The sequence below is a fragment of the Silene latifolia genome, chromosome Y (assembly GCF_048544455.1).
Source record: "Silene latifolia isolate original U9 population chromosome Y, ASM4854445v1, whole genome shotgun sequence".
Taxonomy (NCBI): Eukaryota; Viridiplantae; Streptophyta; class Magnoliopsida; order Caryophyllales; family Caryophyllaceae; genus Silene; species Silene latifolia.
This window is the reverse complement of record NC_133538.1, coordinates 180,191,054-180,214,577: the sequence shown is the minus strand read 5'-3', so window position 1 is coordinate 180,214,577 and position 23,524 is coordinate 180,191,054. Positions and strand designations below refer to the sequence as shown.

General features: G+C 37.2%; 2 protein-coding genes, 1 long non-coding RNA gene and 1 other non-coding gene across 4 annotated transcripts; 3 read left to right on the top strand and 1 right to left on the bottom strand.

The window, feature by feature from the left end:
* Window positions 1-2,612: 2,612 nt before the first annotated feature.
* On the top strand, window positions 2,613-3,826 carry LOC141629538 (uncharacterized). Its single transcript, XM_074442520.1, has 4 exons — window positions 2,613-2,745; window positions 2,827-2,982; window positions 3,057-3,339; window positions 3,445-3,826. Exons 1-4 carry the CDS (start codon window positions 2,613-2,615, stop codon window positions 3,824-3,826), a joined length of 954 nt encoding a protein of 317 aa, XP_074298621.1.
* A 4,149-nt stretch (window positions 3,827-7,975) lies between these two features.
* On the top strand, window positions 7,976-9,246 carry LOC141626936 (uncharacterized). Its single transcript, XR_012536503.1, has 2 exons — window positions 7,976-8,140; window positions 9,013-9,246. It is a non-coding gene; the product is annotated as an uncharacterized LOC141626936 (long non-coding RNA).
* An 11,108-nt stretch (window positions 9,247-20,354) lies between these two features.
* On the bottom strand, window positions 20,355-20,753 carry LOC141629537 (uncharacterized). The gene has a single exon (XM_074442519.1). The coding sequence runs from the start codon at window positions 20,751-20,753 to the stop codon at window positions 20,355-20,357; it is 399 nt and encodes a 132-aa protein (XP_074298620.1).
* Window positions 20,754-22,017: 1,264 nt separating this feature from the next.
* LOC141635234 (small nucleolar RNA R71) lies at window positions 22,018-22,124 on the top strand. Its single transcript, XR_012539934.1, has one exon. It is a non-coding gene; the product is annotated as a small nucleolar RNA R71 (small nucleolar RNA).
* The last annotated feature ends 1,400 nt before the right edge of the window (window positions 22,125-23,524 follow it).

The window sequence follows — 23,524 nt, the reverse complement described above, 5'->3', positions numbered from 1 at the left end:
TGGAGGCGGCTCAGAAGGAGGACAGAGTACGCGTCCGGGAGAGGAGGAGGAGTTTGTGCGGGGAGGATCCGTCTGGACAGAGTGACGGTGACGGTGAGAGCGACGCTACCGACGAGCCAAAGACGGTGCCGATACGGTACACTTCGGATCATCGGATGATTCTTGAGCCGACGGGATTATGGTAAGTTTTATTCTTTATTAGTCTACTATTTTTATTTTTTATTTTTTTTTGTTTGTAATTTTACATGTTCAAAATAAATGCAGGTTTATGGACGATTGCGTGATACGAGGTGTCATGAAAAGCACGAAGACTAATTTCGTGGGTCCAATTCCTACATCGTGGACACAAGCTTCTCATGCACAAAGAGAGGCGTGGTTCAATAACTTTCGGGTATATATTTTCCGTAATTCTTTGTTTTAGAAACCAAATAATTAATTTTGATAAATTTTTTAAGAACCAAGGTTATACTTTTATTTTATACTAATATGAAATTTTGTCGCTTTTTTTTTTGTAGTTATCATTTGCTTGGTCACCGTCTCAAGAACAGTAATGTCCGTATCGGTACAATGACGTCGGTACTCGACGATATCGGGACGTGATTTGGAAGGTAGTTAGGCGCCCAAAGGAACCAGACCACATGAAAGGTATTTAATTAACTTGTTTTGTTATTTGTATTAATTAGCTTATACTCTCTTATATTATAAATAATATCAAGAACTTATTAGTTATGATTTCATATGTGTAATTGCGGGTGACAAGTATGAAGGCTTAATAAAGCATACCAAAAGTGAAGCTTTTAAAGGGAAGAAGTTTAAGCAAGCATCCCTCAACAAAAGAGGAGGAAAGGAAGACGCCGTGAACGAGCCTACTCATTACGCGGGTTCACGATCGTTCTGGAATCGTATGTTGGGTGTAAGTACTTTGTCTATTATTTCACACTTTTTTTTTTTGTTTTCAATGCAACATGTTTATTTTATGTTAGATTTTTTGTTGATTTTATAACATGTATGTTTTTTTTTTCATTCAGAGAGGAAAGAAGAAGTCACGGTGATTTGCGATGAGGAACTGTTTCGGACACGCATTCGAGTTGACCACAAAGGGGTTAGAACTTGGACTAAGCCAAAAGACAAGCAATTATATGTAAGTTTTCCGTAACACTTAATTTTTGTTAATTTATTCTCTTTTAAAATGTCGTATATAAGGTGGTTACCATATTAACTTACAACCATTTGTTTAATATTGTAGGAAGCATTTGAACGAGAAAAAGCCGCCAATCCGGAAAAGACCAGGACAATGACATATGGTATGAGTTGGTGGATGGCTTCAAGAAAGGGCACGTGTATGGTACCGGAAGTTCAACACCGGCTTTCTATGAGAAAACGCGTAGAAGATCGACTTCAACAATTCCCAGCAACACGTATCAACCGGGAATTATTAGTCAACTTCAAAGTCAAATAAGAGAGCGTGATGAACGTGATGCCAAACGTGATGAAGAATTCCGCCAAATGAAGGAAAGAATGGAAATGTTTGAGACTTGGTGGCAAGGTTGTAACCCCGGACCTAGACCCAACTACGATCCAAATGATCCGCATGGTCCACATGGGGGGAGTGGAGCCGGTGTTGGCTTCCAAGTAAGATGATTTTAGCACGTAAGCTTGTAAAACTTGAACTTTCGACTTGAACATTAGAATAGCTTAGCTTGTAAAACTTTCATTTTCAATATATGAAATGAAGTTTGAGAAAATGGGAGGTGTTGGGTTGAAATGTATGGTGTTGTGTGTGTTGAAATTTGAGATGTATGGTGTTGTGGAACATCGGTTTGTATGCAGGTTGTAAATATTTGGCTAGCAATGAAAACGAAAAAAACCACCAAAACATACAGTGGCTTTGGCGACTGAATTGAGATTTGGCGACTGAAATTCAGTCGCCAATTTGGCGACTAATTCAAGGTAGTCGCCAAAATGGCGACTGAATTGCAGTTGCCAAATCTCAATTCAGTCGCCAAATTACCTCAGCCAAACTGGCTACGTCACCCAAAAAAGGCGACTGAATTGGCATTTGGCTTATCTATTATTCGCCAATTTGGCGACTACCTTGAAATCAGTCGCCAATTTGGCGACTACCCTATCAGTCGCCATTTTTGGTATTTGGCGACTGATTTTTCAGTCGCCAAATTTGGCGACCGACTTTAGTCGCCAAAGCTAGAAAAGGCGACTAAGGTCCGCGACTGACGTTTGGCGACTGATTTCAGTCGCCAAAATCAGTCGCCTGTTTTAATTCTTTTTGTAGTGAAAGAGGCATGCTATGCGTATGGACTACTTAATACTGACAAGGAATGGAATGACACTATGAGTGAGGCAAACTGATGGGCAATGCCGTCACAGCTACGAGAGCTATTTGTCACAATGCTACTGTTTTGTGAAATCACAGATGTAACTAATCTATGGGAGACAAACTACTCCATCATGTCGGAAGACATAGAGAGGAAGAAGAGGAGATTATTTGGGTACCCTGACCTTACCCTCTCAGACTCTGCCAAAAAGACATATACCTTGATTGAACTTGATAAGATCCTAATGAAGTACGGAAAAAGACTAAAGGATATAAGGGCATGCCCCAGCCGGATGAGTCAGATGTTGCAGGCATGGAAAATAAGCTCATAATGGAGGAGAAGATGTACGACAAGATACAAATGCAAACGGAATGTGAGGAAAAGAAGAAACTGCTAAATCAAGAACAATTAGGTAACTGACGGGCAAAATTACATCTGACTAATGTTTATTTTAATTTTGAAGATAAATATTGTTATGTTTATGAAACGACAGATGTATACGAAGCGGTTATCAAAGCTGTCGACAACAAGACAGATGATGTGATCTTCGTTTACGATCATGGAGGGACTGGAAAGACATTCTTATATGGAACAATCTCGGCTAAGCTACGTGCTACAAACAAAATTGTCCTAAATGTTGCCTCATCAGGTAAGACTATAAAGACACAGACATGCTATACATATTAGTACATTCACAGATTAACAATTATGTACAAACTACAGGTATCGCGGCTTTACTTTTGCCGGGAGGTAGGACAACACACAGCCGATTCGAGATACCGATTGAACTATTTGACGATTCTACGTGCAATGTAAGACAGAACAGCCAACTTGCAGAACTACTACAGCAAACATCACTAATAATATGGGATGAAGCGCCTATGGATCATCGACACGCCTTCGAGGCACTAGACCGCACATTAAGGGATGTTGTTAGTTTTAAAGAGCCCGAGGCATCGTCAAAACTGTTTGGAGGTAAAGTTGTATTACTCGAGGGAGACTTCAGGCAAGTGCTGCCTATAATCCCTAAGGGACGGAGACAAGAAGTAGTCCAAGCGTCAATCAGCAGATCGTACATTTGAAAGACATGTAAAGTTTTCCTCTTGAAAAGGAGTATGCGTGTGAATGAAACAGATGGAAATGTAGAGACTAGGAGGAAGAATCAAGAGTTTAGTGAGTGGCTATTGGCAATGGGTGACGGAAGGCTCCAGGCAGAGACAGAGCCACACGAAGACGAAGCTACGTGGATAAAGATACCAGAGGAATATGTTTATAGTACTGGAAAGATATACATTAAAAGCATGGTCCAAGAGATCTATCCTGATTTCTTAACTAGGACAAAAGACCACAATTACCTGAGAGAAAGAGCGATTCTCACCCCATTAAATGAGAACGCCGACTCAATTAATGACTACATGGTCGATTTAATGCCAGAAACCTACAAGGTCTACAAGAGTTGTGATGAAGTTTGTGCTTCGTCAATCGACAACTAGGAGCAATTCACAGCATATCCAACCGAGTACTTGAATAGCCTCAAGCTACAAGGCCTGCCGAACCATGAGCTGAAGCTGAAGGTTGGAATGCCGGTTATGCTACTACGGAATATAAACCCCTCCAGAGGATTATGTAATGGCACAAGACTAATAATCACACGTACTGGCAATTTTATAGTTGAGGCGACAATCATTACGGGGTCTCAAGTTGGTAAACAAGTGCTCATACCGAGGATTATGATGACCTCCTCAGATACCAAGATTCCGTTCATTTTGAAAAGAAGGCAATATCCACTTAAGCCTTGCTATGCTATGACTATAAACAAGAGTCAGGGACAATCTCTTACACATGTGGGTGTATATTTACCTAAGCCGGTCTTCAGTCATGGGCAGCTATATGTGGCAGCATCACGCACGACGTCACCGCACGGTCTAAAGTTTTTCATCGACGATTCAGGACAGATATATAAGGGTTACACAAGAAATATAGTATTCAACGAAGTGTTTTCAGATTTACCTACGGTATAAGTTAACTCCAGCTGAACAGTAGGTTACGATTGTTTAGTAATTGATTTAGATCTTAGATTATGAACAGAAACAATTTCGTTTTTAAAGTTTCTCCTCGATGATAGATACCACCGCAGCAATTACAAAAGAACCAATATTTTCTGATCATCTCTATTTATGCTACCCAGTCTAAGATTTAAATTGAAGACGCGTATTCACATTGATTTATCTTGCCCACTTGGTAAAAAAGGGGACACGTGAAATCCACTTAATAGACGACTGGTTCACACATGATTAAAATAATTTCCAAAGTAGAAATAAAGTGGGAAAAAATAGACAATCCACAATTTAACAAGCTTATGACAATATCAGTTGGGACATCCGACTAACCGCGAAAACAAGTAGATTATCGTTTTGACATGCATAAAAATCAACGTCAAAATCGTCTCACAACTTTAAAATAAGTAAGACTATACCTGAATAGTTAAGGATGCACCGATGATGATGGAGAATCGATTATAAAGATGCGCAATGGAGCTTCTGATGCAGGCGATCAACGGAAGCTGGTTCAAACATAAATAAGGAAATTTACAAAGGAGAAATAGAGGGAAACAAGATTGATAATCTTCCGTTGGAAGATCAGACTCTCAGCAAGATCGACCGGTATATCATTTACACATGCATCAAAATCAAAATAAAAGAACTATCAAAACATCGAAATAAATCAGACTATACCTGATAAATAAGGGGTAACCGATGATGATGGAGGTACGACTATGATGATGCCAGATGGTGCTGCTGATGAAGCCATACAAAGCAGATTGAAATAAATCAGAATCTGGTGAAGCCATACCAAGGACAAATAAATCAGATTGATTTCGTTGATCTCCCAACACAATCAATCTTTTTTTCTGCTAATGAAGCCATACAAAGCGATGCGGCGAAATCATCTGATTGATATTGATTTTGATTTGGGTTATTCCATAAATGGGTGGACATATAAATCTGGTGTACAAGATGTTGATACTGATAATGATTTTGATAAAAGGATGGCGATTTGGGGTTGTCATTTGGGTAAGGGAGTTGTGGAGACTGACAAAAAAAATGTAAAATGAAATTTCAAAGACGGTAATGACAAAAAAGTGGATCAACGGAAGATGTATAGTCATCCCAACCCTTCACTTTGAGAGAGATTTGGGAATGGACTAAAAAAGTGGATGTTGTAATGTAATGTTACTGAACAAAACTTTAATTTTTAATTCACTTAAGACTACAAAATTTATCAATATAGTTATTCAAGAACAAGAACAACCCATATACAAAGTATTTGTAACTACTCCCTCCATTCAACATTTGTCACCCTATTTTAATATAATACCTCTCACATATAATGGAGAAATGGGGTGATAATTATTGAATAGAGGGAGTACATAATACGTAACCCGTAATTCATAGTTACAAATGAAAATCGTTCCGTTCTATATACCCGGCTCGATTGTGTAGGATTTTACTTACAAAAGTGACAAATAAATATTAAAAAATAACAAAATTAAAACCGTGCATCGCACGGGCAGAAAAACTAGTTTAGATTTAAATTCGTCTAATTATTTAACTTTTCAGATCTATTTGTGAATACGACTAAAGTTGCACATTATGTGTAACTTCCATGTCATTTTGTGCAACTTCATTGCCCATTATGTGCAACTTTATTACACATTATGTTGTTCTCTTTTTTATCACATTTGTATGTTGTGTGTTGTTGGTGGTTTGTATGTTGTGCGTTGTTGGTGGTTTTTAGATCTCGTTTTTTTTTTTTTTTTGGTTTCTTGATCGTTTTTGGGTTGTTGGTGGTTGGAGGAGGCAAAATAATATTTTAGTATTTTTAGAATGTAACTTCAATGTCCAGTATGTGTAACTTTATTACACATTACATGTAACTTCAATGCCATTTACGACTTAAGTTACACTATCAGATCTAATTTTTCAGATCTATTTGATTGATTTTTTTTTTTCAAATATTATTTTAGGTGTTTGTATGATTTTGTTTTTTTCAAACTCGGTTCTAATATTATTTTAGGCAACTTTATTACACATTTTATGTAACTTTAATGGCAGTATGTGCAACTTCAATGCCCATTATGTACAACTTCAGTGGCATTATGTGTAACTTCAATGGCATTATGTGCAATTTCAATGGCATTATGCGCAACTTCAGTGGCAATATGTGCAACTTCAATGGCACTATGTGCAACTTCACTGTATATTTCAATGGCATTATGTGCAAGTTCAATGACATTTTGTGCAAGTTCAATGACATTATGTGCAACTTCAGTGGCATTATGTGCAACTTCAATGGCAATATGTGCAACTTCACCGTATATTTCAATGACATTATGCGCAACTTCAATGACATTATGTGCAACTTGAATGGCATTATCGACATTATGTGCAACTTCAATTTCGTCTTGTTATTGTGTTGGTTTTAAATCTGAATTTAAATTTGGAATAAAGTTATACGATTTTGGACTAAAGTTACACGATTTTAGACTAAAGTTATACAAAAAGGACTAAAGTTACAGTAGGACAAATTATATAAACTTGTCTTAAAATAAAATAAATTCCAATTAATTTTAGACTATAGTTACACATATTTGGACTAACGTTACACAATTTTAGACAAAAGTTATACAAAAAGAACTAAAAATACAGTAGGACTAAAATTATATAAACTTGTTTAAAAATTAAATAAACTCCAGTTAATTTATCAAAAAGGACTAAAGTTACATAAATTTGGCTAAGGTTACACTCGTAAAACACGGAAATTACACTCTAAAAATAATGAAATGTCGTAAACTTGTCTTAAAATTACAAAAATTCAAAAAAATATCCTTCAAAATCACTTTTTACTTTAAAGTTACATTATTTTAGACTAAAGTTACACTCGTAAAACGCTAAAGTTATACTCTAAAAAATACTGAAAATGTCATAACCTTATCTTAAAATTACAAAAAGTAGTCATAATCACTTTTTAGTTTACAATTACATTATTTAGTATTAAAGTTACACTCGTAAAACACTAAAGTTACACTCGTAAAAAATATTGAAATGTCGTAAACTTGTCTTAAAATTACAAAAAGTCAAAAAAATGTCCGATTGTCGCAAACTTGTCTTAATATTACGAAAAGTCAAAAAAATGTCCGTCAAAATAACTTTTTAGTTTAAAGTTATACTATTTAGTATTAAAGTTACACTCGTAAAATAAAAAAGTTACACTCGTAAAAAATATTGAAATGTCGTAAACTTGTCTTAAAATTACAAGAAGTAAAAAAAATATCCATCAAAATCACTTTTTAGTTTAAAGTTACACTATTTTTTATTAAAGTTACACTCGTAAAACACTAGAGTTACACGTAAAAATTACATTATTTGAGACTAAAGTTACACTCATAAAAGGGGTCCCTCATAAAAGTGTCATAAACTTTGTATTAATTAGGGTAGATTAGTGAGGGAAGAGAAAGTGTGTTAAATTAAGCTCTTAAACACCTCTTTTGGGAGTTCACTTATGAAGGGTAAGGCAAGGGAAGTTTATTTGGTGTAGTCACTACCTATCTTACCTAGTTCCTTATTTAAAAATTATATTTTATTAATTGAATTCTAGAACCTTCCCTTAGTTTATATAAATACCATACTACCTTTCCACCTATCACTTTATTTCACACCATAAACTCAAAACCTAAAGGTTAGAGAGATTGAGGGAGACTTGTGAGACAAAATTCAATCATTTATCTTGCCTTAGATCTCAATATTGTAAGTAACTAGTCTCGCTTTAAATCATTAGCTTACGTGCTGACCGGACCACCTTCGACCAGCCTGTTGACCACTGTGGGTTGGTCGTGGGTGGCCGTTAGCCGAGGGGATTGTGGGAGAGTGATTTGGCTAGTTTCTCATCTTGATTTGGGTAGAATTCTATATAATTCGCATAATTAGTATAACTTATGATTATATGTAATTGTTATCTTAATTACGTGAAGAATTTGTGGAGGAACGCTTTTAATTGCCTAATTACTTAATTTATTGAAGCATTGCGAAAAGGTAGGTTAACTACTCAATCTTGTTTAATTATTGATGAATTAGCATAGTCCTATTGTTGTTTCACATATGCAAGACGGAATCATCATTGTTGTTTTATAATTGACTGAGTTGTCTTACAATTGGTTGAAATGTCTTACAAGAGTATTGTCATTGTATTCTCTATTGTGTTTTCAATGTTGGAATAATATTTTGATATTGTTGTTGTTGGAGGAGGAGTACTTTGTTGGATTGGTTATTGTGATTATTGGATAGACCAGGTACGGGGATGTGGGAGAGTCGTGGACCTGAGATACGGATAGGTCAGGCACGGCAGGTGTTTAGGGTGGCTGTGGACCTGAGACTCTTCTTGATATGCGTGAGGTATCCACGGCCCTAGGGGTGCGTGATGTCATTGTTGTTCATTGCCTTCTTTTATTGTTTCTTATAATGTTATTTGCAGGTGTTGGTAAATTATATTATCTTGCATTGTTTAGTTGTCATACTCGGCCTTTTGGTTGACTTGTTTGTGTCCTGTGTCAAAAATTGTTACCTATTATTGGGTGACCTATTATGATCCATTTGATAATTTCCGATCAAATGGGGAGCAGATAAATAAGCAGGTTTGATTTAGCTTGAATGGTTGCGGTGCTGGGATGCTTTGGGACGTGTGAGACGGATTGGAGAAGTCTAGCTATCGTCATCACCTAATCACTTAGCTAATTAGTCTTGTCATATTTATCAGTTGTAATTTAAACTTCAGTTCTTATTTCATTATTCATTTGAGACAATTGTAATAAGTCATTGAGACACTTTATTAATGTTATAATTTAAAGTACCTTCGCATTGTTTGTCTTCTATATTCACTACCTCAGACAACTGAAATGGTAACAGTCCTAATTAACTGGGAATGTCTTCCTAAAAGCTCTTGGTTAAATGGGGGTGTTACATATTGGTAAAGTGAAAATGAATATGGGTGAGGGAAAGTGGGAAAAGGAGTGACTGAGAGAAAACTCGGAAAAGGTAGAGAAATGAAAGGAAGCAGAGGCTGGTAGTAAGGACTAAGGAATTAAAGTTTTGAACCAGCCCAAAGTCCATTGTACAAACAGGTCCAAACAAATGCAAAGAATAAAAACTTATTCAAATCCCAAAGTCAATCCCAACCTAACTCAAGAACCCGCCCACTAAGAGTTCAACCATTCATCCTTTAGTTACTATTCATTAGATGAATAGTTGACACCCTTCCATATTAAGGAGCTGGTAGATATAGCTTGGAGAACCCTGGGTTATTCCCTCACTGACTGTGGTATTAATTTTTAATGAATGAATAAGTTGCAGGTTGGTGCTTATTTGGGGGTTTCGACGAGTGAGCTAGCGAGCATTGTACTTACAACGATTGGCCCTTTTTCAATGTAATTTGTTTTAGTAGCTAGTATATAATTTGTGTAATATCAAGGATCGAGATCCTTTGAATCCATTTAAGTGGTAGTTTGTATTAAAAGATTTCGTAAACTCAAATTTTGGTTTATGATCTAGTGACACCGTGATTTTTATAATTAAAGTTTTTAAAATCTCGCATTTTCCACTGCAATAGTAATATATACTTTATTGTATAACTGCGGAGGTTCAAATTTGTAGTGCAAAGCACCAAATCATATTTTTGGAAATTTTGTAATTTTCAAATTTTTATTCCAGCACAGAGCATAGTGGCGAGGGTGGTGGTAGATAGTGGATCCGGATGGGTGATGGTGTGCTGGTGTGGGTATAAGGTCGGTGAGTCTGTGTGGTTGGAGGTAAGTCATAATTTGGGAGGCGGTCGATGATGCGCATTGGAATGGGCAGTGGGGGACGATGGTGTGTGGTGGTTGTTGGCTCGCGGTGGTTGGGTGGTGCATAGTTGATAGTTGGAGGGAGGAATTTGAAAGGGTTAATTGAATTAAGAATAAGATTGAAAAAAAAGGGTGTTGAAATGCGAGGAGTAGAACTGTGATACTATGTTTTGTTATGTGGTTATTTGGATTCCCATTAGTAAATTACTACTTCAAACAATGCGGTAACATGTTTATTGTATTGAATGATAGCTCCCGTGTGTGGTCGAATTATAGTCGCATATGATGTTTATATGTTTTATTATGAATTGTATTTGTTGGAGTGTTGGGGAAGGACCGTGATGTCGCGAGGGTTATGTGGTTTATATGAGTTAGGTTACGGGGACGTAAACTTCTTTTTAGGGGGGGGGGGGGGGATAAAATGTGACAACCCGAGTTTAATCAAGTTTATGTGAGTTAGCATAGATTTTACTAGTTATGCAAATGAGTTAGATTATGAGTATGGGTTATATTATGCTAATTATATGCAATGTTAGGTGTCGTTGGTTGTAATTGGCGCGAACTTCGAGGACGAAGTTCTTTTTAAGGAGGGAAGCCTGTAATACTCTGTATTTTAGTTGGAGTACTCGGTCGAGTAGTTGGTTTGTACTCGGTCGAGTGTGTGTTACTCGGCCGAGTGCACTTGACCGAGTAAATCGGTTCAGCGAGTTTGACGGTTTCTTTTATGTTTTGAACAAGGGTTTTGTTTCTAACGCTTAAGTCTTTTCTAATTTCATTTTTAACATCTCTAAACCCATTTCTAAACCTAGAGAGAGGGAGAGTAAGAAGAGTTTGTCAAGCCTTTCTATTTATTGAAGATTTCTCACTTATTTCAACCTAATTCGATTTCCCTGATTGTAAGTCGATTTCATTCAATTGTTTATGCTATTTTAAGTTCTTCTTCTTCGAAAAGTTTGAAAAGCGAGTCCTATTTATTTAAAGTCTAGTTTATGCATATCAAATTTCGTAGCCTAATTCATTATGGTTTGTTCTAGGTGATTTATTTATGAACCTATCGCTGAAAAGTCCGCGAATCTGCTTTAGTTGTGGAATATAGTTTGAAACCCTAATTTATATGTCGATTCAGTTTTGGATCTTTTTCATACATCATATTTGTAGAGTATATATGACAATAGAATTTGGAATTACCGAAAAATGATGTTTAAACTCGTTTTATGAATCGATACTTTTTATGCGACAGATTCTGACAGCTTTTGGAAATCAGTCTAAAAACCCTTGATAAAATTGAAATTTGAGAAAAATTCGTTCAATAAGAGTTGTATTTAAGACTCATGGGGTTCCAATCCAATTGACCTTGCATCGATTGGATTTTTCTGGAATTAGTTATGCATTTTATAGCGAGTCTGTCATATGCTGTAAATTCAGAAAAACTCGTGTTTGTTCTTTAAGTTAAGATTCCTATTAAGTTATGATGAGTCTAGGTTATGTGCATGATTAATTGTTTGAGTATGTGGTAATTATACATAATTATGTTATTTAGGTGATGGATATGTGAAGGATCATAATTGATTGCTTGTGATTGGAGTATTGCTAAAAGGTAGAGTTTTCCCTACTCAGTTGCCTGCTTAATTGAATATAAGATGATGATGGTTGGTTTATTGGCATGATTAATATGATTATTGTGAATGTGATATATTGGATGAATTGGCTTGGTTGTCTATGGTTTGCGAGGTGCGCCCTCGGCTGAGTGGAGTGAGTCATCATCGGGAATGGCTTCACGCCCTTGATTCGCCCCTTGTGGTTCCCATCACAAGGGGGGTTCACATTAATGGACATGGGTTATTCGCTTTTGGAGTTGAGCGGCGCTTAGGTGGTAAGGCTGCGGTCCTCACTGATGGTGTGGATTACCTGTTGCGATGGGTAATCTGGCAGGGCTACACACTTTAGTGTGTAGTCAGTGATTAGAGATTATTGGAGTTGGAGGAATGTGTAATGAGTTGCTTGGATGTTGTTTTTGTTCTATTTCTTATTTTGGTTAATCAGATGACTGACCCCGTTGTTGTTTTACAAAACTGTGGTGATCCATTCGGGGATGGTGAGCAGTTGATTACCAGGTACTTCTATGGATAGCTCGCGAGTTCTAGCTGGGATGGAGTCATCACTTGTTGAGTATTTAGTCTTCCGCTGGCAGTTGTTATAGTTTTGGATATTTTGGCTTTGCCAGTTGTAGTACTTTTGGTTTCGGTTTTTTGGTTGTATACATTTAAATAGTTGAACCTTAAATTATGTTTCTTTATGGTCACTTTTGATATACTTTACCTGGGGTAACCGAGATGGTAGCACCTTGATATGCTAGGGTGGTCTTGGTAAGGAATCTTGGTGTGTGGGAGTGTTACAAGAACGGTCAACCAAACCCAAAATATTCCTTAGTGATTTCACTAATAGAGTATACTATATATATGATAGGTCTCGTCATTTAAAACTACCAAACAAATTTATAACTCAACAAACAACTTGACAAGTAGTAAGTAGAGGTCGAATCAAAGGGACGATTAATTTCGAATTGCAATTGTTAACAAGATGCGAACAACTACAACTCAAAACAATAAATTTAACTAATGAAAACTAGAGCAAGTAATGAAAGTAAGGGTGAAATCAATATGAGGAAAATACTAGGGTGTCATGGGATCATAAGGGTGATCAAATGGTAAATCCAAAGGGGTATGAGTTTGGTATTTGGTTAAGGTCATGGTAAAGTAGGGCCGGAACTTTTGGTCCTGCGGTCCAGCTGGTGTGTATTTTACCTAATGGAGAATGAGGGGTATTTATACTAATACAATATTAAGGGCTAATTGGGTCATTATACTTAGTCTATTCGAGGGCGGAAAAGTGAGTGCCCCGCTCGGCTTCACTATTGGCTCGCCCGAGCTGGAAGTAGCATTGGTGAAGTCTGCCTGGAAACTCGTCCGGGATGGTGGCTGGCTCGCCCGAGTTGGCTACTGGCTCACCCGAGTTGTAGTTTGGCTCGCCCGGGTTGCACTGGTAGAAGGACTCTTCTTTCAAGTGCTGCCCAAAAACCCGTGGGGATCAACCTAGGTCGTGGGGGATGGCTACAATTGCCTTAAATCTTTGCTACGAGTCTTTGGTTTCCGTCTCCTCCTTATTCTTGGTCATTAGTACAGTCAATTAAGCTCCTAATTGCTCCATTAATGTATGATTTTCACTCATTTCGCTTCCTTTCCTACAAATGGGCTAAAATCTTATAGAAAGACAAATAGGAAGCTAAAGACGCTGAAATGACCCTAATAATTGCAAATAAGCATGCAAAACATGGTTCGTTAAGGGGTTAAAAGTGCGCTAAAATGAACATCAATTATCCCCAAACCGAACCTTTATTTGTCCCGAGTAAAGAGGTGACTAAAACCAAGAAATTTATTTAAACTAATCCTAATAGTATATCCGATACGAGATAATTAGCAGGTCTCGCTCCGCCCCTTCAACTCACAACAAGAAATCCTTGAGGTAGAAAGCCTTCTTGCAAGGTAAGGTGGGGCTTGCCAAATGGCGATACATCCAACATTTAGCACATAAACAAGTCAAAGGATGCATCTACAAAAAAAATGACCACTTTCCTCATCTAAGTGGCGGAAAAAATAAAAGGGAAGCGATTTAAGGGTACACACTCCATCATAGATACTAGTTCTACAAACCACTAAGTCCAAGAGGATACAAACAAGTCACCTCCAAGTGGTGTCAAACTAGGCTAATTTTGTCCACAATCACTAAATGCTTTTGTTAAGGGCGATCGGATGGAATGGAAGGATGATTCATATGATGTTAGTGGCATATGACATGATAAGTCTCTAATTCTTTACAAGAGTAAAGGTCAAGGATCGTCCCATGCCCAACAAGGTGGCATTACAAAAAAAAATTGGGAATGAAGTGCTTAAGTCATTATACAAAAGTGGATTCGACTAGCATTCAAAACTTAACCTCATTCAACTTTCACATTCAAAATTTGAGATGGGGTTTGTCTCACACGTGCTAGTGTCCTTTGCTTTCGCCAATCGCTTATTAGGTAACCGTTAACCTCTAGACAATAGCTTTTTTGGGTAATAGTCACTCTTGTATTTGGTCACGATTGAATTCACGACCATTATGGGGGCCCAATTCAATGGATCCCCTCCAAAGGCATCGAAGTGGTACGCTTCCATCAAAACGACTTACTTTCGTAACATTTCAACATTTCAAAACAATTTGAGGTTTCCTTGGCAATTAAAACGATTCCACAACACAAAATCTTTGAAATGAGCACTTCAAACATATTCATGAAAATGTATTTGTGGTTGCCAAACCACCAAGTTAATCAAGGTCACCTATTCCGTATCACATAGTAGGGTTGGATGGGTGACTCACATGCAAACCCTTAACTAGGCCTTTGTTCATGGGTCAAAATATACTAGTATGACACTACCTAGGGTGTCTTGAATCTATTCTAGTAGACAAAGTCCTAAGGAGGATCTACATGGGCCTATATACACTTGTTAAGCTTCCCAATCAGACATTTCAAAATTTTTGCCTAAATGCAACTATATGCCATGATGCAACTAACATATATACAAGCCAAATGCATATGCTTCTACCAACTATATGACATATAATCTAATGTAAACTACTAACATCACATAGATACAAACCGCAATATCAAAAATGCACCACATTGTCATTAACATACAAAGTAGGAAAAGGAGATTGAAACGATCATACAATGCAGTTCTTCATAAATCCCTTAAGGATATCTCGAATATGGTGTAGTCCCTATGTAAAAAGAGTAACAAACATACAAGTATATAAAAGTCTACACTACTAAAGTAAACAACATATTTTTGAGTTTTGATTTTTTTTTTTAAATTAAAAACTTATTTTTGGAATTTTTTTCAAATTTTTATGATTTTTGAAATATAATTTTCCATCCCCACACTAGCATGGACATTGTCCTCAATGGACAAAGCGATAGGAAAGAAATTCAAGTGCAATGCATGAAATATTCTAAGTGTAATGCATGAACTAAGATTAAATGCAATTGTTGTTGAACTAAGCTAATGCTAAACTAAGCTATATGATGCATGCTTTTGGCTTTCGTGAAGCCAACAAGGTTGTTGACTTCATGGCTTCTTTTGGACATTCATGCCAAGCTCTTTCGAGGTGGTTTGAAAGCCGGTGGCTTCAACTTATTTCTCTCATTCAAAAGGATGAGATAGATTGATCCTATAGTTTTCTTACCTTATCAAAAAAAAAAGTTATGCATGCTTTCAATTAGTTGGAGAGATAATTTGAATTAACTCAAATTCCTTGTGACTAAACTTCCCCAAACTGGTTAAGGCAAACAGAGGGAAGTTTGGCCACAAGGCCATGCATGAATGCAATTAGTCAATTTGGATTTTCTTTGAAGGAGCTTAAAATTGTCATCACCTTGATGTTGCTAAGGTGGAAAGTCCTTTGATGGGGCTAGGACTTGAATCAAAGAAAGTCCAAATCAACTCTAAGAATGCAATATACAGCATGAAGTAAGTGCTAAAATACAAATTAAGTTAAATATGAGAGAAGAGATAGAAAAGGGAACATACAAGGACCATGGTATGGATGCTATGTGAGCCACCTTCCACCAAGTGCTTGTCATCCTTCTCCCTTAATATTTTTCATCGGTCATCCCATTATTATCAGCGTTTTCGCCAACATTGTCACAAATTGAAGTAGCCATATCATCACTTTAATCATCCCCATCATCATTTCCTTGATCAACATCAATCACATCATCATCACTAACATTGATATCCTTATCATTACTCCCTTCATCACTCACATTTCCATTTCCACTCACCACCTCTTCACCGTTTGAAGTGTAAAGGTCCGGGAAGAAAACCTTGTGATCCACCCAATCCGGTAATGGCCCGTTGGGGTCAAGTAGGCCTTGTTTGGCCAAGTTGTAAAGCGGAGGGTATTGGGCATACTAATTGTTTACCCGGTTCTTATATATTTAATTATGGATATGTTGCAATAAACTCGAAACATAGTCTTTTCCCGCCACGACATTGCGATCATTGTGGACAAAAAGTTGGTGTGGGAAAGGAAAAGGAGGAATAATCAAAGTCGAGGGAGTTGCTTGAGAGTTTGGAGGCGAAGATGATTCACCTTTTTCTTTGATGCGGTGGTGATCAATATTGGGAGAAGATAATATTCCATATCCTTTGCAAGGCGCGTGAATTGCTTTTGTGGTAATGTGATAGAAGGAGCATCCTTCACTAACCATTCCGCGGTTCTATTATCTTTATTTCTCTTCACCCAATATAAGCGATAAGAAAGCATAGATATGTTGAGACGCGTATCTCCTTTAACCACTTTATAAGTACCAAATTTATTGAAGTTGGGATCGAAATGTTTAGCTAGCCTTGTCACTAATCCACCATTGACTATATAAGTCATCTTTTCCTTGCCCATCACCAAATCCATCCATCGGTCTATCAACAATTGTATGATGTTGTATGTAGATTTTTAAGACCCATGTACATTTAGTCGGGGCTCAAGATAAGCTAAATCAAGCTCCAAGAAGGTACATGCTTTTTTCCTAGCTATCAAAAGTATTGGACATGAAGCGGTGCCAAAACCGAATACCCAGGTGATGAACAAATAAAGTTGAACAAGTCTTAAAATTAGTAAAGTCTCTACCCGAAATAGCCTTCCAAAGAGGCTTGGTATTAAAGTCGCGGTTTTTTAATCGTTTTGAAAGGTATCATGATTCTAAACACTTCGGCAAATGCATGTATTTCAATTCTACGGGAAACATTGGCAAGACGGAATCCCAAGAATTTACGGTCTTCATCCCTAATCATCTTCAAAGAGCTAATAAACTCAAGGGTTAAGGCTCTATATGTATGATCGTGCATGTCAAAGAGTTTACCTAAACTCATGGACTCGAAGAAGGACCTCGTGTCATTCAAAATCCCGAGTTGGGTTAAGGTATCATGGCATATAAACTTTGTAGTCAAGACTCTCTTGCTAAGTAGAGAAACAAAAGACTTCTTATGATTTTCATCAATGAAAATTACCTCCGGAAATCCTTCAATTGGCTCATATGATGGAATATCGGGAGCCACAACCGCTTCAACTTGCCTCTCTACCAAAGGTGCTACAACAATCGCCTTAGAAGCTAAAATATTTTGCCTCTTTGTAAGATTTGACCCACTTGGTGCCTTGGCATTCCCTTTTGTTCTTGCCATCCCAAAGAAATTACCTTAAAATTCTTCAAACTTTGACAAATTGGTACCAATTAGCCTTATTGATGCTTGACAAATCTTCTTCAATCAACAATTTAAGCAATTAATCCAACCCAATTGGTAAAATCCCAATTTTTGAAATCTTCAAACCCTAGATGTGGTTGAGTCAAGTTTTGGGTGATTTGAAGGTTTAAAATTGGTAATGGAGTTATTTACAAGTGTCAAAGATGAATTTGCAATAAATTTGGGGTGATTTGATTAAGATTTGAATGATTTGAGATGTGAGTAATGGGTGTTTATGAATGAAATTGGGGAAAATTGAAGAAATGAGAGGTAGATCCTGGTTAATAAGCAACGTGAAAAGTCAGCTCGCCCGACTTGGCTTAGGCTCGGGCGGGTTCTTGGGCAAAGCTTGAACTTGTTCTTTAAGCTGGGTCGACTTTTGCTCAGCTCAGCCAGGTTTTCCTCGGCTCGGGCGAGTTCTTCTTTGGCTCGGACGGGTTCTTAGGCAGTGTTTGGTTAATACTTGTGTTCAATGTAGAGCCCGCCCTACTTGGCTTTGAAGAAGCTCGGGTCTTCCTTCTAATGCTTGTATCTCCTCATTGATTACGGGGCAATGGTAATGCAAGTGATTAAGCATCCCCACACTTCATTTCTACGCCATCTACACACTTAAACCACAATAAGCGAACCCTCCCTTACCTTCTCTCATGTAAAACATGTTGGAAATCATATTTTAAATATCACATATTTTAGTTTAAAGTTTTAGTCATAAAAACTTAAAGATCTTATGCATGCATAACAAAAGCAAGAGTAAGGAGAAAAACGGTTCCTTACATGTGAGTATTTCGGATATTTTGGGCACAAGTGAAGTCTCCTACCTCACTTGTTCTTGAGCTTTTCATATGTTAGGATGATCCTCCAAAGACCTCAAGTATAGAAGTCACTCCTCTTGATTGCACCCAAGATTATCCCTTATCCCCACTAAATAATATTAGCTAGATATTAATTTAGTAGTTTACCATAAAATTGATTACTAATACTCATATATTACATTAATAATATTAGTACTTTCTATGAACAATTTGAATCAAAAATCTCATGTTTTGATAAAGGAGAAATGAATATGTGAAAGAGAATATGCATGTGAATGAATGAACATGCATAGAGAGATGAATAAAGAACAAAACTTGTCCTTGTAGTGTATAGGGTACACGGTTTTTGGAGGGTTGGAGGACCAATATATGGTCCTTCACTTTTTCTTTTGTTCTTCTCAAAACCTTAGGCATGTAAGGCTAGTGTAGTGTAGGCTTATTATTTAAATTCTATCACATAAAATAATATAAGCGCAACCCACTACATACTCCTCCAATTTGGTCCACCTACTTAAAATGGACTACCATTTTATTTTGTCAATTTGTCATTTGTCACACAATATGTCACATGTAGTATGCTACATGTTATTAATTAATTTTAATGCACATTTATCACATAAATATCATTTTATAAATTAATTAAATTACATTTAACAAATTAACTAGTGATACTTGATCACATAAATAAAATGGGTCATTTTATTATAATTCACAACATCTTGTAATTATAATTAACCATTCATTATCATCTCTATTGTTTCGCAAACAATAAACAATTTTAGTAATAAAATATTTCAATTACTAAAATAAATCTTATTTAATCCCATTATTATAAGATATCAATATTCTCTCTCTCAAATTGAATTGTTCAATTTTAAGGAATTGATTAACTTGTATCGCCATACAATTAATCAACTTTACAGATTAGGGCATCATCCTTTAGGTGTGACCTTAAGGGATCAACTGACCACCACTGTCCCACGACAGTAACGTCAAACTCTAGCAAGCCAATCGTTACCGATTAATGTTGATCAGTTGACTATATATAATGCATCATCCCTTACGTATTCTTAAAAATGAGATTTAAACATGTGATCATCATGATCGACAATTGTGATCGCATTATTGTCGGAGACACTCCAACAAAACATTACTAAATATGCAAATTAACTAAATGCAATGTAATTATGCTTAATGAAATTCAAAGTTAGAGGGTTAGAATATGTACAAATGGTGGTTTAGATAGGACTCCACCAAACTCCTCTCCTTTTTAAAGCTTGTCAAGGGGCAAATCCAAGACGTTGTTGATCGATGTTGCTCAACGTCTCATGGAAGAAATCAAAAGCTTTCTCACATTTGTTAAACAAATCCCAAGAAGACTTGGGTGAATTGTGATCATCATGAGCTAGAGATCCCATTTCATACATGCTTGAATCCGGATCAACATAGCCTTTATCATAGTCAAATGACATTGCATTACCAATATAAGGGTTGAATAACCCTTCAAACTCATCATGCCAAAGACCATTGACTTCCTCGCTTTTGCCATTTATAGAACCAATTCCAATGCTAAATGTAGCAACCATTTCTTTCATAGAATCAATCGGGCCTTCAAGGTCCGTTTCCTTTGCCTTACAACCCGGATCATCCAGGTTTCACTCTTGTTGTTAAGCTATTTAAAAATTCCTAGCTCACCATAGATAGCAATCTCTATTTCATCAACCTCTTGCTTCCAAGTTGGGGTTTCCCCCTTGTTCTTCTTAATGGGAGGTTTATCTTTTGGATCGGAACAAGGAGGAGGCTCAACTTTATCGTTCACATCGTTAGGAGCATGGTCAACCATAAAGCACGGTTCCTTGAGGTTGGGAGCTTTCATCACTTTGATAGGATTGAAGGTTATCATTTCATCACCTACTTCCAAGGTGAGCATTCCGTTCTTCACATATATTTCCACTCCAGAGATATGCAAGAATGGTCATCCCAAGATGATCGGGATATGAGCATCTTTCGCCATGTCTACGATAACAAAGTCAACGGGAATGAAGAACTTCCCAACTCGATCTTGTACTTCTTCCAAAATTCCTAGGGACTTCTTTGTAGAGCGATCCGCCATTTGAAGCGTCATGCTCGTGCACTTTAACTCTCCCATCCCAAGCTTTGGACAAACCGAGTAAGGCATTACACTTACATTAGCTCCAAGGTCGTATAGTGCCTTTTCAAATCTTGTGTCACCAATTGTGCAAGGGATAGAGAAACTTCCGGGATCTTGTAACTTTGGGGGCGAAGTACCTTGTAGAATATAACTAGAAGCATCGGCGAAAGCAATTGTTTCCATTTGCCCAATAGATTTCTTCTTTGTGAGGATATCTTTCATATACTTGTCATATGCCAGAACATGGGTAATAAACTTGGTGAAGGGAATAGAGACTTACAAATTCTTCACGATTTCCATAAATTTCTTGAGTTTCTTATCCATTTTGGGCTTCATTTGTCTACTTGGAAGGGGTAGCCTAATAACATTAGGCTCTTCATCAATCTTCTTCTTTCCCTCTTCGTCCTTGTTTCTCTTTGTTGATTGACTTTCATCATTGTTCACATCTACCACCTTCTTACCATTTTTCTTTGTATTACCCCAATCACTCTTCTCCAAACTTTTGTCATCTCTCTTGCTCCTTACCTTAACAATAATCTCTTAACTTGGCACCATAGAACTCTCATATTGGGTACCACTTCTCAAGTGGATAGCATGAGCCGTCTCATTTATTATGGATGGATTACCTTGAGGAGGTAATTGCCCATTTTGTCTTTGTGAGCTTGATGAGGCCATTTTAGACACCTCAACCATCTTGTTGTGTGCTCGGATATTTTTGATGATGATGTCTTTTGCTTGGCTATCTTTTTGCATTTGGGCAAATAATTCTTGTTGGTTCTTTTGCATTTACAAGACCACATTTTGTACATTAAAAGATTGATCATTGGGTTGGTTATATGAGGATTGGTTGTATGAGGGTTGGTTTTGGAATCCTTGATTTTGATTATAGAAAGGTCTTTGAATAGGATTTCTCATTGGAGGTGGGGTGTATATTAGTTGTGGGTTTTGAACATTTGGACTTTTATATGAGAGGTTTGGATGGAACTTGGTGTTTTCTTTGTAAATGTTTGAGTATGGGGTACGATTTCTATATGCTTAAAAAGCATTCACTTTTTCATTCGTCCATCTACACTCTTTTTGATCATGTCTCAAAGTTCCGCAACTCTCACAAATTCCACTTGGAATAGATGGTATCATTGCCATGGAATTAACTAGATGAACCAGCTGTTGCTTTGGTGGATTTGAAGCTTTCTTCACTTGATCTATGGCTTCCTTGAACTTCAAGTTCATGGTATCCATATGAGAACTTAATTTAGCACCAAAGTCGGCACTATGTTGGGTAATGGAATCCACCTCATGTCGTCCTCCTCGACTAGCTTTTCAAAGCTTACTATATTGAGAACTATGAGTCGCCATCTCCTCGATTTTTGCCCATGTTTGGTTGTCATCAACTTCGGTGAACATGCCATTTGATCCCATGTTCAAAACATTTCTTGAGTCTTCATAAAGTCCATTCCAAAATTGTTGAACTAAGAACAATTCACTAAGACCATGATGAGGACAAGACTGGCAAGTGGCCTTGAAATGCTCCCAAGCTTCATATAGTGATTCTTCATCCCTTTGCTTGAATCCCGTGATTTGAGCTCTAAACATAATGGTCTTCTCCGTTGGGTAGAATTTCTTGTAGAAGGCTAAGGCTAGCTTCTTCCACAAGTCAATGCCAAGAGTAGCTTTGTTCAAACTCTTAAGCCATTACTTTCCGGCTCCTATCAATGAGAATGGAAAGAGTACCCATCAGATTTGATCTTGAGCTATGTTACACCCGTTTGAGAGATAGCTTCATAATAATCACAAAAGGTCTCCATGTGAAGGTGTGGATCCTCACTTGGCATCCCCCCGAATTGGCTCCTTTCTACCAATTTTATAAAAGCGGATTTTATTATGAAGTTCCCGTTAAGTGTGTGGGTGTATGAGTGCCATTGGGTAGACTATCTTCAGTTGGTACAGAGTGTGATGAGAATTTCGTCATGGTTGGTTGATTTTGTGGGTTTTATTGAGGGTTGGTTTGTGGTTCCCTTGAAAATGGATTAACAAATTCAATCCCAATGTCAACTAAACCTCTATCACTCAAAGAGCTTGATCCCTCCGTGGTTGAAGTAGATCTCCTTTCAATGATTCTATAACCTCTTCTTATGTTTCTCAACATTCTTTCAATTTTCGGATCAATTGGTAATGGGTTTCCACGATTTGATCATCTATGCATGCAAAAGACAACACTAGAAGAAAGATTAGCACTACCTTAAGAAACTAGGTCCCCTAAGGTCAAAACAAACAAAGTTACTACTAAAAGCACAAATAAAACAATTCAATTCTATTCACACCGTCCCCGGCAACGATGCCATTTTGATGGGTCTCGTCGTTTAAAACCACCAAACAAATTTATAACTCAACAAACAACTTAGCAAGTAGTAAGAAGAGGTCGAACCCAAAGGATGGTTAATTTCGAATTGCAATTGTTAACAAGGTGCTTGTAATAGTGTCAAGGGTGTCACAATTGATTGATATGATTAGTGGAACAACTACAACTAAAAACAATGAAATGTAAACTAATGAAAACTAGAGCAAGTAATGAAAGTAAGGGTGAAATCAATATGAAGAAAATATTAGGGTGTCATGGGATCATAGAGGTGATAAAATGGTAAATCCAAAGGGGTATGAGTTTGGTATTTGGTTAAGGTCATGGTAGAGTAGGGCTGGAACTTTTGGTCCTGCGGTCCATAGGCCGAGTCGGGTTAGGTTCTGGCGTACACCCGGTCTCCCCACTAACTTAGTGCAAGGTCTAACAATCCCCGAGGCTTTTGATCTTACGGGTATTGTTGAATAGGTAGAGAATCATGCGAGGTTGTCAATCAAGCATTTCATCAAACATAACATGTGCACTAGACTATAGAACTTGCAACACCAATTTAATCAACCAAATGAATTCATTAAGTATGGATCTACCCTTTAATCATTCCCCTAATCCCCCATTAACCTTAGCTAGAGGATTACTC